Below are 12,742 nucleotides of genomic sequence, written 5' to 3'. Positions count from 1 at the left end.
TTAGTTTTGCTGGAGATTCAAGAGATCAAAGCCAGGAGAGAAGGCTTACCACGTGTTGTGAGTCATCATTTGATTCATATTTAGTTTCTTTGGTCTTTTAATAGCATATTTGGTATTGGAGTATTCCAAAAGTAATTGAAAGTAATCCAGTTAAAGTAACCCTACCCAACCCTGTTTGTCAGGGATCTTGCTACAACGCCATGCTCATTTGGCACTGGTTTCCGTTCGCATCTACTGTGCCACCTAGTGGTCATAAATGACACCGAGCATTGTCCTTTTCTGTTATTGGGAAAAAAAATCTGCACAGGTTTCCCATTGGCCTCTGTCATATTAAGCTTCTGATAGGGGTGGCACATTTGGTCCTCTTTTCCTCCTGGCAGGCAAGATGCAGCAGCAGGCCAGATAGGGAGAAGTCCTAACATTGTGCCTGACAGTCATACAAAAAAACATAAGCTTAGATAGCGGCTAAGGGTGCTAGGTGAGAGAGAGGACCTCATATAGAAATGGCTTTGAGAAAATTGATGGACTGGTGAAATATCAATTCCAGGACAATAGTATCTGATCCAAGGACTTGCCTGGAAACGATAAAATCAATATTTAGATCGATCCACTAAAGGATTTTATACATTTGACTATAAAGGATTTTATACGATTGACTCAGTTTAATGCACAGGTGTCAAACAGGCAGCCCGCGGGCTAAATCAGGCCCGATAAGGGATTGAAACCGGCCCGCGAGACAACACTCAGAGAAGCGCAAGAGAAAAACAAGCTGCAGGTTGAAATATGTCAACCTGATGTTGCCAAAGCCAGGTGCCTCTCACAAAGACACCGTACTTGTATTTATTTTTCTCTCTCTCTCTCTCTCTCTCTCTCTCTAACTCTCTCTCTCTCTCCCTCTCTCTCCCTTTCTCTCTCTCTCTCTCTTTTCCACCCCTTTTCTCCCACACTGTCTCTGTCTCTTTCACTCTCTGTGTCTCTCTTTTTCTCTTCCTTTGTTGCTCTTTGTCTCTTTCTCTCTCTATGTCTTTTTAACTTCTTTTGCTCTAACTTCCTTTTTTCCTTTTCTCTCTTTTCTCTTTCTCTCTTCATACCCATCGCGCTTTCTTTTCTCTTTTCTCTCCTTCTATCTTTCCATTTCTCTTTGGATTTCTTTCTTCCACTACCTTTCTTTTCCCCCTCTCTCACAACTTTTTATCTTTTGTTTCTCACGCTCTCTCCTCCTCTCTCTTTTTCTTTCTTTGTCCCGCCCTCTCTCCTTTTCCCTACCTCCTTCTCTTATTTCTTCACCTCTTTTTCTTTCTCTTTAATCTTATTAGTCCGGCCCCCGACAGAATGTTTGTTCTATCGTGTGGCCCCCGAGTTAAAATGAGTTTGACACCCCTGGTTTTAATGCAATAAAGATATTCACTGACTGGGCAGGCTGTTCGAAATGCATAATATTTTGTCTAGGAAATTTTGATAACAGGACTCGTGGATTTGCTGACGCAGGACAACAGGCGTTGTTTTGGGAAGCCAGACATCAAGGCGCTGTGTTATGAGAACGTTGGGCGCAAACAATTCCTTGGCACGCCCATGGGAGGAGCCGAGACGCCATCTTGCGGGTTGACGTGGGCCGATAAGAGAAAGTTAAAGGACTTCAGAAGGAGGCTTCACACACACACTCCAACGTCACTTCAGCCGTCAACAAGAGAACATCTTAAATCTAAGTGAAGGGAAAAAAACCCTCAATAATCGTTTTATGATCAAATCTTACATCCCGTAATCATTATTCATTTGTGAGCCTCTAAAAGACCCCCAGCCCACCGGCTAAGGCACATGTTTTATGCCATTCGTTCTAGGTCCGGCCCCCGAGTCAAATAGAGTTTAACCCCCGAGCGTTTTCAGAACTTCTCACTGTCACGAACCAGGTCAGGAAACAGGAATGGAGAACCCAATAGCGTAACGTACTCACAGTTTATTAGGGAGAGGAGGAATGCGCGCACACTCGATCCGGGGATCGATGGTCGCGGAAGTGGATTGAAATCCGAGCAAAATCCACCCATCCATCCATTATCTGCACCGCTTATCCTCAGTAGGGTCAAGGGGGGTGCTGGAGCCCATCCCAGCTATCTTCGGGCAGTGGGCAGGGGACATCCTGAACTGGTTGCCAGCCAATCGCAGGGCACACGGGGACAGACAATTCGCTCACTCATTCACACCTAGGGACAATTTGGAACTGCCAATCCACCTGAAATGCATGTTTTTGGAATGTTGGAGGAAACCGGAGTGCCCGGAGGAAACCCACGCAAGCACGGGGAGAACATACAAACTCCGCACAGGAAGTCCGGTAGCTGGATTTGAACCCATGACCTCAGAACTGTGCCGCACACGCGCTAACCACTGCCCCGCCGTGCTGCAAATCCGAACAAAAGAGTGGTCGAAATCAAACAGATCAGGCCAAAAATAAAACGGGATCAAACACAGGCAAATTCACAGAACAGAGTTTAACAGGAGTTTCGCAGACGCTCTGACAACTAATAGCGCAAAGGACCGTGTTTAATGATTCCCAGGGAGCAATCTGTCAACACATTTCAGCCGCTGTCCATGGGCGGGGCCAATTGGGCGACGTGGCAACCGTGACAGAACCAGGCGCCACACGGCTGGGACCAATTGGGCGCCGTGGCAACCGTGACACTCACCCCGTAAACGTGTTGGGCGCCGGCGTTGGCGGCAAACATGGACAAGATCCCCGTGCCGCTCCCGACGTCCAGGACCACCTTGCCCTTGAACAAATGCTTGTTGTGATACATGGCGTTGCGGTAGGTGAGCGTTCTCACCTCGTCCTTCAGCATCTCCTGACAGGAAACAAAGGCCTTCAACAATGCTTTTTTTCAACCAACGTCTGGAAATAGACATGAGCGTGCAGCGACCCTCTCGAGAGCCACCCGATATCCCACATCCCTTTTTTTCCCGCTGCTCTCTTCGGGCCGGCGCGAAAGGCCCATTTATCGACTAAATTTGGAATCTCTTGAGTGAGAAACGTCCTCGAATGTCTCAGCTCTTTCACCTGAAAGCAAATATAGACTCTCCTTAAAAAAATCCCGGTTAAGGAATGCTCTGATGAGGGTTGCTAATTGAAATGAGGTCCTTTTCACATCCGGCACTTGAGAAGGTTTTCTTAAGCCTCCCGATGATCTTGATTCATTATAACGTCATAGACCAGGAATGTTTCAATGTCATGTGTGAATTTCATTTTGTGAGTGCATTATTTATATTATTTTTCATTATAGGAACGAGTGGAGAGGTGTTGTAAAACAGGGGTGTCAAACTCATTTTAACTCGGGGGCCACACGATAGAACAAACATTCTGTCTGGGGCCGGACTAGTAGATTAAAGAGAAAGAAAAAGAGAGATAAAGAAATAAGAGAAAGAGGGAGGGAAAAGGAGAGAGGGCGGGACAAAGAAAGAAAAAGAGAGAGAGGGAGAGAGCTTGAGAAACAAAAGATAAAAAGTCGTGAGAAAGGGGAGAAAGAAAGACAGAAGGAGAGAAAAGAGAAACGAAAGCGCGAAGGGTATGAAAAGAGAAAGAGAAAAGAGAAAAAAGGAAAAAGGGAAGTTAGAGCAAAAGAGGTTAAAAGACACAGAGAGAGAAAGACACAAAGAGCAACAAAGGAAGAGAAAAAGAGAGACACAGAGAGTGAAAGAGACAGAGTGGGAGAAAAGGGGGTGGAAATGATATAGAGAGAGAGTGTGTGAGAGAGAGAGAGAAATAAATACAAGTACAGTGTCTTTGTGAGAGACACCTGGCTTAGGCAACATCAAGTTGACATATTTCAACCTGCAGCTTGTTTTTCTCTTGTGCTTTTCTGAGTGTTGTCTCGCGGGCCAGATTCAATCACTTGGCGGGCCTGATCTGGCCCGCGGGCCACCTGTTTGACACCTGTGTTGTAAAAGGATAGTGGGATGTTTAGACGCGTTCCAAGGGATGGGCAGGGCACCCGTATGATGCGGCAGGGGTAAACCAGCGAAAGCTGTCGGGCCCTGCTGTTGAACAGAAGAGTGTGTTGTGTCACCCTGATTCGAGTGACATGGCCGCTTTCTCGTGTCCCGTTTCATCCGGAGGGACGAAAGCATGACCGACTTGGGTGCCGAGTTTCTTAATTTTTGGGGTGTTTGGGCATTTGGGTTGGCCATGGTTGCCTGGTTTTCAATGTAAATCTCTTGAATTTCTGTCTCAAGGTAATTCGCTTGTTTTTATATTACTAAATATAAAAACAATGTTTCTCATACACACACACACATAAAGTAACGTTTCAACAACGAGTGTAATTATTATCTCTTGTACGTTTATCAATCTTGTATTCTTTTATTTTGAAGTCGTGTTATTGTCTGTACTGATTCCTCTGACGTCAAAATAAACACTCCCTCTCTCGGTTTTGACTCCATCCAGAACGGACGGAAGTTTTTGTCTTCCACCATCATGTAGAATGAAACTATATACATGTATTTTATCTGTGCAAATATAGCCACTAAATAGTCTTAATAATGTCAATCCCTGACAATGGTCCAAAAAATTTGGTGTCATTTTTGGCTACTTTTTCCTTTTTTTATTCGTTTTTGTGTATGCGTTTGTCTGGCTGTCGGTCACCCCTCTTGAGGGATATGACCAGGGTAGATGATCTGCATTTATATAGCACTTTTCAAGCGCTTTACAATGTGCTTCACATGTACCCATTCACACACCAATAGCGTCCGTGCAGCCATGCAAGACCTGCTTATTGGGGGATTTAGGGGTTCAGTGTCTTACCCAAGGACACTCCGACATGTAACGCGGAGTAGCCGGGATTCGAACTGCGAGTTCTTGATCCCAAGACGAGCGCTCTACCTCCTGAGCTACATTCCACAATGATTTACTTAAAGAGTAATTGTTTTCTATATCAATATTAAATGTAGCATTTCTTATAGCTAGATAGATAGATACTTTATATGTTAAACATCCATCTATCCATCCATTGTCTGCACCCCTTATCCTCAGTAGGGTCGCGGGGGTGCTGGAGCCCATCCCAGCAATCATCGGGCAGTGGGCAGGGGACACCCTGAACCGGTTGCCAGCCAATCACAGGGCACATAGAGACAGACAACTCACCCGCTCATTCACACCTAGGGACAATTTGGACCAACTAATCAACCTGACATGCATGTTTTTGGAATGTGCCCAGAGTAAACCAACGCAAGCACGGGGAGAACATGCAAACTCCACACACGGAGGTTGCGGTAGCTGGACTTGAACCCTGAAACTCTGCAGCGTGAGGCTGCGCACTAATCATGAAGGCACCGGAGAACATGCAAACTCCAGACAGGGAGGTTGCGGTGGCTGGACTTGAACCCTGAACCTCTGCACTGTAGAGCTGCATGCTGAACACCAAACCACCGTGCCGCCTATACGAATGTTAAACAAAATCTCTTTAATTCATTTTGGGAAATAATACTAGTATTGTGATCATATATTTTGGAAATACGTATTTATTTCATCACAGCGATCATTTTATATTTTGCTGTGACTCAGGATTTGAGGCACAATTCCTTGCTAAATGTTGTAATAAAATTTCAGTTTACCCTGTATAAAATAATATTACATTTGTATTCACCGTGTTTCAATGACTTGAAAATTAGGGTTTTTTTATGATTCTTTACAATTATTAGGAAACATCCAAACAACAACAAAAAACAAGTTTATTTTCTTTCTTATAGGCACATTTTCTAGAAACGTACCGTATTTTCCGCACTATAAGGCGCACCGGGTTATAGGGCGCACCCCGAAAAAAATAGTTTTTGGTCCTATTTTTGACATACATAAGACGCACCGGATTATAAGGCGCTACAATGGGAACGTCGACAAAACAGTCAGATGGTTCAGTCCAACTGATTACCCCCTTAACATTCCGAAAGCTTGCAAAGACGCAAATACGTATCGAGAACACCTGCGGAAGCGGTGTCCGTACGATGTCACTCAAATGCATCGTTCCATCATTCGGAAGGTTAAAGTCTCGGGATTCAAGAAATGCCAACCATTCCTTAGTTTCTATTTTCTTTTTCGCTCGCAACTTTACTGTGCATATGACAATAAACACTTGGAATTGAGTTTAATTTAAAAATACACACTCTATTCCATCCATTACCTGCACCGCTTATCACAGAAACATCGAGTTCAGTCTGAAACAAGATACAGGGACAATATAAAACCCGGAGTAGCTCACCGAAGTTGTTGTGTTCATAATAATGTGCAGCCAATGTCCTCTTATATCCGTGAGGGTAGTAAATCCAGGAGAATAAAATATTTACAAAACAGAATAGAAAAAAATGCTTTCTCTATGCCGTCAGCCACGTGCTATACACATTCATCTTTTTCGGCCAATTGCAGGCTTTGTTTTGCCGTTTAAGCCAATGCCAGCCTGTAAATGATAAAAAGGATCCGCCCCTTGACTTTAGCCAATAGTGATCGATTCAAATGATGATTGACACATTGGTTAGCCAATGAAACGCCGGTAAATGAATCCCAGCATACACCGCGTACTACTTGGCGTTCGGGGGAAAATCTAGTTGGCGGCTGTAAGTTAGTTGGAAAACTTTGCGATTTAATGTTGATCCATAAATAAGGCGCACTGTATTATAAGGTGCATGGTCAGCTTTTGAAAAAAATAAAGGCTTTTAGGTGCGCCTTATAGTGCGGAAAATACAGTAATCAACTTTTTTAGTAAGTTATATTTTTGGTACAACCAGTCCAGGGTGTCCCCTGCCCACTGCCCGAAGATAGCTGGGATGGGCTCCAGCACCCCCGCGACCCTACTGAGGATAAGCGGTGCAGATGTTGCATGGATGGATGGATATTTTTGGTACTTGTCTATGGACGACTCGTTTGGATACCCATTCGATTTAGTTAGCCTACCTCGTGGATGCCAAAGTGGGCGTAGGAATCAAAGTAGTAGTCCTGGGAGGTCATGTCCTCAGGACTGATGTATTTCACGCTCCGGCCTCTAGGGGGACAGACACCCTGGGGAGCTGAGACCCTTGGCGTGTATTGCTGCCGGTGCTGGTGGTGGGTGGAAGGCACTGGTTTGGCCGGGCTGGGCGACGACATGGCTGACGGGGAGAAGTGGGAAGTCACGGCCTTGTGCTTCTGGAGAGCATATATATAATGTACATTTACACATGTAGGTAGAATAAAAACACTTTTTAAAAAAGTACTTAAAAACAGAGCGAAATATTTTTTTTAAAAAAACCTCTCCTTAGTGCAGACCATCCCAACCAGCACCCCATAGTGTACAAAAGCCAACAACATTATAAAGGATCCTCTATCCCCTGACCAGGGTTGGGTAGGGTTACTTTAACTGGATTACTTTCATTTACTTTTGGATTACTCCAATACCAAATATGCTAATAAAAGACAAAAGAAAGTAAATATGAATCAAATGACTCAATTTTGTGCAGGCTTGGGGAGTAACGGAATACATGGAACGGCAAAAATGATGTTGGCAAGCTGTTTGGATTTATTTTAATTTTGTTTTTGTCGCATTAGATGATAGTTTTGCCGGAGATCAAAGAGATCAAAGCCAGGAGAGAAAGCTTACCACGTGTTGTGAGTCATCATTTTATTCATTTAAACGGAAATCTAATGCCATTGTTGAATGTCATGATTACTGATGTGACCCAGCTGTAGTAAAACAATATATGTAGAAAAATAAGACTACAGTAATACTACAGAAATACTATAATCATAAAACTACTGTAATAATACAAAAATTCTACAGAAATACTACAGATGTACAACAAACATTTTCATATGGAAATACTATAAAATACAACAGAGATAGTACTAAAAAACTTACTACTACTAAAAATACTACTGTCATGATTACCGATGTGATTCACCTGTGCCCACTCCTTTGGCGCCAACTGCCGCGGGTTCTGATTGGCTCCCGATCAGTATTCGAACCCAGTCCTGTCTGTCCCATTTTGTCAGTCCGTCTGCAAACCTCAGTGAATACCAAGCAAGCCTTTTTCGACTCTGACTCCCACCTGTCCCGTTTTTGCTCCCGTCTGTCTCCGGCTACGACCCGTTTTGATCCTGACCACGTCTGCTCTCCCGTCCCGGCTTACGACCCGTTTCTGACCCAGACCACGTTTTTGCTCTCCTATCCCGGGTATCATCCTGTTTTTCCCTTCTTAACACCACCATCGCTCGCTACAGAAGATCCAGTTCCATGTTCGGATCACAATCCGAGTACGAGAGCGACTTGCTTCCCGCGTCCAGCGAACACAGGATTATGGGCGCAGCCCTTCCTCTTTCCTTCAATAAAACTTGGGAGAAACATAACGCAATTGGGTCCTGTTTCCCTTCTTGTCCTGACAGTTGAAGTGGTTTATTTATTTACGCACAAAGACCAGTCTTGCTTCAAAAACCAAGCAGCCGTAGACTAGAATACTAGCCTCGAGTCAACATTTTTAGGGGATGTTTAAATTGGAAAAATCAGTATTTTTTTAAGAGTGATAGGCGTTTTTAAGGGGGGAAGTGGGGGTTTAACGTGTAAAGCGGGACTGTCCGCATATAAAGAATTGTGCTTAATACATACCTGTCAACCTGTACGTTTTTGCTGTACGAAGTACGTTTATGATGCATTTTAAGACGTGTATGACGTACAAGAAAAACGCAAATTTGTCAATTATGGGTTCCATACCATACACACCGACTATCACCAACAGCAAATCAATCAAGTCAAACGAGTTCGAGTTGTGTAGTGAAAGGAAGTCCGTCTCTTTTTAGAGAATCGGCTTTTTCAGCTCAACTTATTAAAGAGAGCCGGCTCTCAAACGGCTCACTTGCTTTGATACATTATATTACGAAATCTGATGTTGTATAAAGAAGTTAAGAAAAAAAGGAAGTATAAAAGGAGAAAATGAAAATTAACATATCACCAACAATAATTTAAAGCAGAAAATGAATTCATAATTGGAATAAGAAAATGTATTATTCTACTTAATTATATTTGCATGTATTTTTCCTTCTACAGTGAACGTCCAAGCGACTTCATTTTTGAACTTTTTTCTTATAATAAACCTCATTCATGTCGAGCAACTCGGTATCTCACAACAAAATGTTAATTAACAATATAAATATGATATAACCAAACACATGTACATTATAACATATTAAACTACATAAATAAACACGTTCGGGAAAAAAAATATGGTGTAAGATTATTTCGTATTTTGTAATGGAGCCGTGGAGGTTGACAGGTATGCAAAAGTATCCAAGTTAAATCTAAAAAGCTGTAAAACACAACTTCTAGGTGACTAAAACACCATTTATACAGGGAGTGCAGAATTATTAGGCAAGTTGTATTTTTGAGGATTAATTTTATTATTGAACAACAACCATGTTCTTAATGAACCCAAAAGTCTCATTAATATCAAAGCTGAATATTTTGGAAGTTGGAGTGGGGCTTTTTTAGTTTTAGCAATTTTAGGAGGATATCTGTGTGTGCAGGTGACTATTATTGTGCATAATTATTAGGCAACTTAACAAAAAACAAATGTATACCCATTTCAATTATTTATTTTCATCAGGGAAACCAATATAACAGCTCAACATTCACAAATATACATTTCTGACATTCAAAAACAAAACAAAAACAAATCAGTGACCAATATAGCCACCTTTCTTTGCAAGGACACTCAAAAGCCTGCCATCCATGGATTCTGTCAGTGCTTTGATCTGTTCACGATCAACATTGCGTGCAGCAGCAACCACAGCCTCCCAGACACTGTTCAGAGAGGTGTACTGTTTTCCCTCCTTGTAAATCTCACATTTGATGAGGGACCACAGGTTCTCTATGGGGTTCAGATCAGGTGAACAAGGAGGCCATGTCATTAGTTTTTCTTCTTTTAGACCCTTTCTTGCCAGCCACGCTGTGGAGTACTTGGATGCGTGTGATGGAGCGTTGTCCTGCATGAAAATCATGTTTTTCTTGAAGGATGCGGACTTCTTCCTGTACCACTGCTTGAAGAAGGTGTCTTCCAGAAACTGGCAGTAGGACTGGGAGTTGAGCTTGAGTCCATCCTCAACCCAAAAAGGCCCCACAAGCTCATCTTTGATGATACCAGCCCATACCAGTACCCCACCTCCACCTTGCTGGCGTCTGAGGCGGACTGGAGCTCTCTGCCCTTTACCGATCCAGCCACGGGCCCATTCATCTGGCCCATCAAGACTCACTCTCATTTCATCAGTCCATAAACCCTTAGAAAAATCCGTCTTGAGATTTTTCTTGGCCCAGTCTTGACGTGTCAGCTTGTGTGTCTTGTTCAGTGGTGGTCGTTTTTCAGCCTTTCTTACCTTGGCCATGTCTCTGAGTATTGCACACCTTGTGCTTTTGGGCACTCCAGTGATGTTGCAGCTCTGAAATATGGCAAAACTGGTGGCAAGTGGCATCTTGGCAGCTGTACGCTTGACTTTTCTCAGTTCACGGGCAGTTATTTTGCGCCTTGGTTTTTCTACACGCTTCTTGCGACCCTGTTGACTATTTTGAATGTAACGCTTGATTGTTCGATGATCACGCTTCAGAAGCTTGGCAATTTTAAGAGTGCTGCATCCCTCTGCAAGATATCTCACTATTTTTGACTTTTCAGAGCCTGTCAAGTCCCTCTTCTGACCCATTTTGCCAAAGGAAAGGAAGTTGCCTAATAATTATGCACACCTGATATAGGGTGTTGATGTCATTAGACCACACCCCTTCTCATTACAGAGATGCACATCACCTGATATGCTTAATTGGTAGTAGGCTTTCGAGCCTATACAGATTGGAGTAAGACAACATGCATAGAGGATGATGTGGTCAAAATACTCATTTGCCTAATAATTCTGCACTCCCTGTATATTAAGCGAATAAAACAATTAGGTAATAATATAAACAGGATGATAATAAAATGACCTTAAAGACTCGGGGGTGCGTGCAAAGGAGAGTGGGTCCGTCGCTTGAGGTCCCAGCTCACCAACTCCCGCCAGAAATGTCCGGTTTCTCATTAAAACTCCAGCATTTAAGGACTGCTAAGACAGATCCTCAGCGTCGGATCACATGAATGCCCATCATTGATTTATTTATAATGAAGACTTTGTATTTATGCAACCTTGCATTTTTTGGACTGTGTTTTTGTTACCCATTATTCCATTTCCCTCCTCTACGGAGCGCCTTTTGTATCTCACAACAAAATGTTCATTTACAATATATATATATATATGATATAAAGAAACACATGTACAATATAACATGTTGTACGACATCAATAAACACATTTTAAAAAAATATGGTGTTAGATTATTTTGTATTTTGCAAGGGAAAATACGACAGTGGCAGCACGGCGGCACAGTGGTTAGCGCATGTGCGGCACAGTTCATGTCTTGGGAACCTCCTGCGTGGGTTCAAATCCAGCTCCAGACTTCCTGTGTGGAGTTTGTATGTTCTCCCCGTGCTTGCGTGGGTTTCCTCCGGGCACTCCGGTTTCCTCCCACATTCCAAAAAACATGCATTTCAGGTGAATTGGCCCGGTCCAAATTGTCCCTAGGAGTGAGTTGTCTGTCTCCGTGTGCCCTGCGATTGGCTGGCAACCAGTTCAGGGTGTCCCCTGCCCACTGCCCGATGATTGCTGAGATGAGCTCCAGCACCCCCGCGACCCTACTGAGGATAAGCGGTGTAGCTGATGAGATGAGATGAAAATACGACAGTTTGTAAGGGCATGGGTCAGGTATGTTAATAAATCGAACAGTTTGATTTCAGCACTAAGGACAGCGAACTTGCTGGTTTTCTCTCACGTCGACGTTTTACTATTGTGTCATTTTGCAACCGTGACTTTGACGGAATTTTGGTAAAAGTATCGTCATTTTTTATTCGCAATGGCAAAGTTTAAGCGGCTCCACTTACCTCGCAGCCGTCCGTCTCCGCCATCTTCCGCCGGAGCAGCAAACAACGCGACGAGTGCCCCAATCCCATGAGAGCCGGTGAGACTTGAGAACGAGATTTGCTTAATTTTTGCGTGGAGATTAAACCTCTCGTACTTTTCAATAGTAGGACTTACAAAAAAACTACAAGAAAGGTGCTTGTGAGCATTTTTTCACTCGGTGCGCGTGCGCAACTGCAAGATCCAGAGTTCGAACCCCAGCATACGATAGTACAGCGAGAGATCATTTTCAAGACTGAAGGGCGAAGCTTCAACCAAGTTTCTAGTTTTCTCTCTTGCGCTCTTGCGCTCTCGCGTGAGGCGTTCATGTTTTCAAGGAAAATGCAGTTTCAGCAGCTTTCCATCACCCAATTCACAGGTGTCAAACACACAGAGACAAGACTCAGAGAAGCGCAAGAGAAAAACAAGCGGCAGGTTGAAAATATGTCAACTTGATGTTGCCAAAGCCAGATGCCTCGAACAAAGACACTGTACTTGTATTTCTCTCTCTCTATCTCTTTATCTCTCTATCTCTCTCTCTCTCTTGTTCTCTCTTTCTCTTTTCCACCCCATTTCTCCCACTCACTGTCTCTGTCTCTTTCACTCTCTGTGTCACTCTTTTTCTCTTCCTTTGTTGCTCTTTGTTTCTTTATCTCTCTGTGTCTTTTTAACTTATTTTGCTCTAACTTCCTTTTTTCCTTTTCTCTCTTTTCTCTTTCTCTCTTCCTAGCCTTTGCGCTTTCGTTTCCCTTTGGATTTCTTTTTCCCTCTCCCT

At 43.3% G+C, this 12,742-nt stretch overlaps 1 protein-coding gene across 1 annotated transcript in view; it reads right to left on the bottom strand.

The window, feature by feature from the left end:
* Positions 1-12,251, bottom strand: part of LOC148356285 (protein arginine N-methyltransferase 8-like) — a 33,361-nt gene extending 21,110 nt beyond the window's left edge. The window contains exons 1-3 of the mRNA XM_088347224.1: positions 11,952-12,251; positions 6,926-7,156; positions 2,679-2,834 (exon numbers count right to left, since the gene is read on the bottom strand). Coding sequence (XP_088203350.1) covers positions 2,679-2,834; positions 6,926-7,156; positions 11,952-12,020 — 456 coding nt within the window. The 5' untranslated portion in view covers positions 12,021-12,251. The remainder of the gene's footprint in view (positions 1-2,678; positions 2,835-6,925; positions 7,157-11,951) is intronic.
* Positions 12,252-12,742: the final 491 nt, after the last annotated feature.

The sequence above is a fragment of the Urocampus carinirostris genome, chromosome 11 (genome assembly GCF_059441175.1).
Source record: "Urocampus carinirostris isolate Australia breed hairy pipefish chromosome 11, RoL_Ucar_1.0, whole genome shotgun sequence".
In the NCBI taxonomy this organism is placed as follows: Eukaryota; Metazoa; Chordata; class Actinopteri; order Syngnathiformes; family Syngnathidae; genus Urocampus; species Urocampus carinirostris.
The sequence above is the reverse complement of the archived record's forward strand: the minus strand, read 5'-3'. Positions and strand labels throughout refer to the sequence as shown.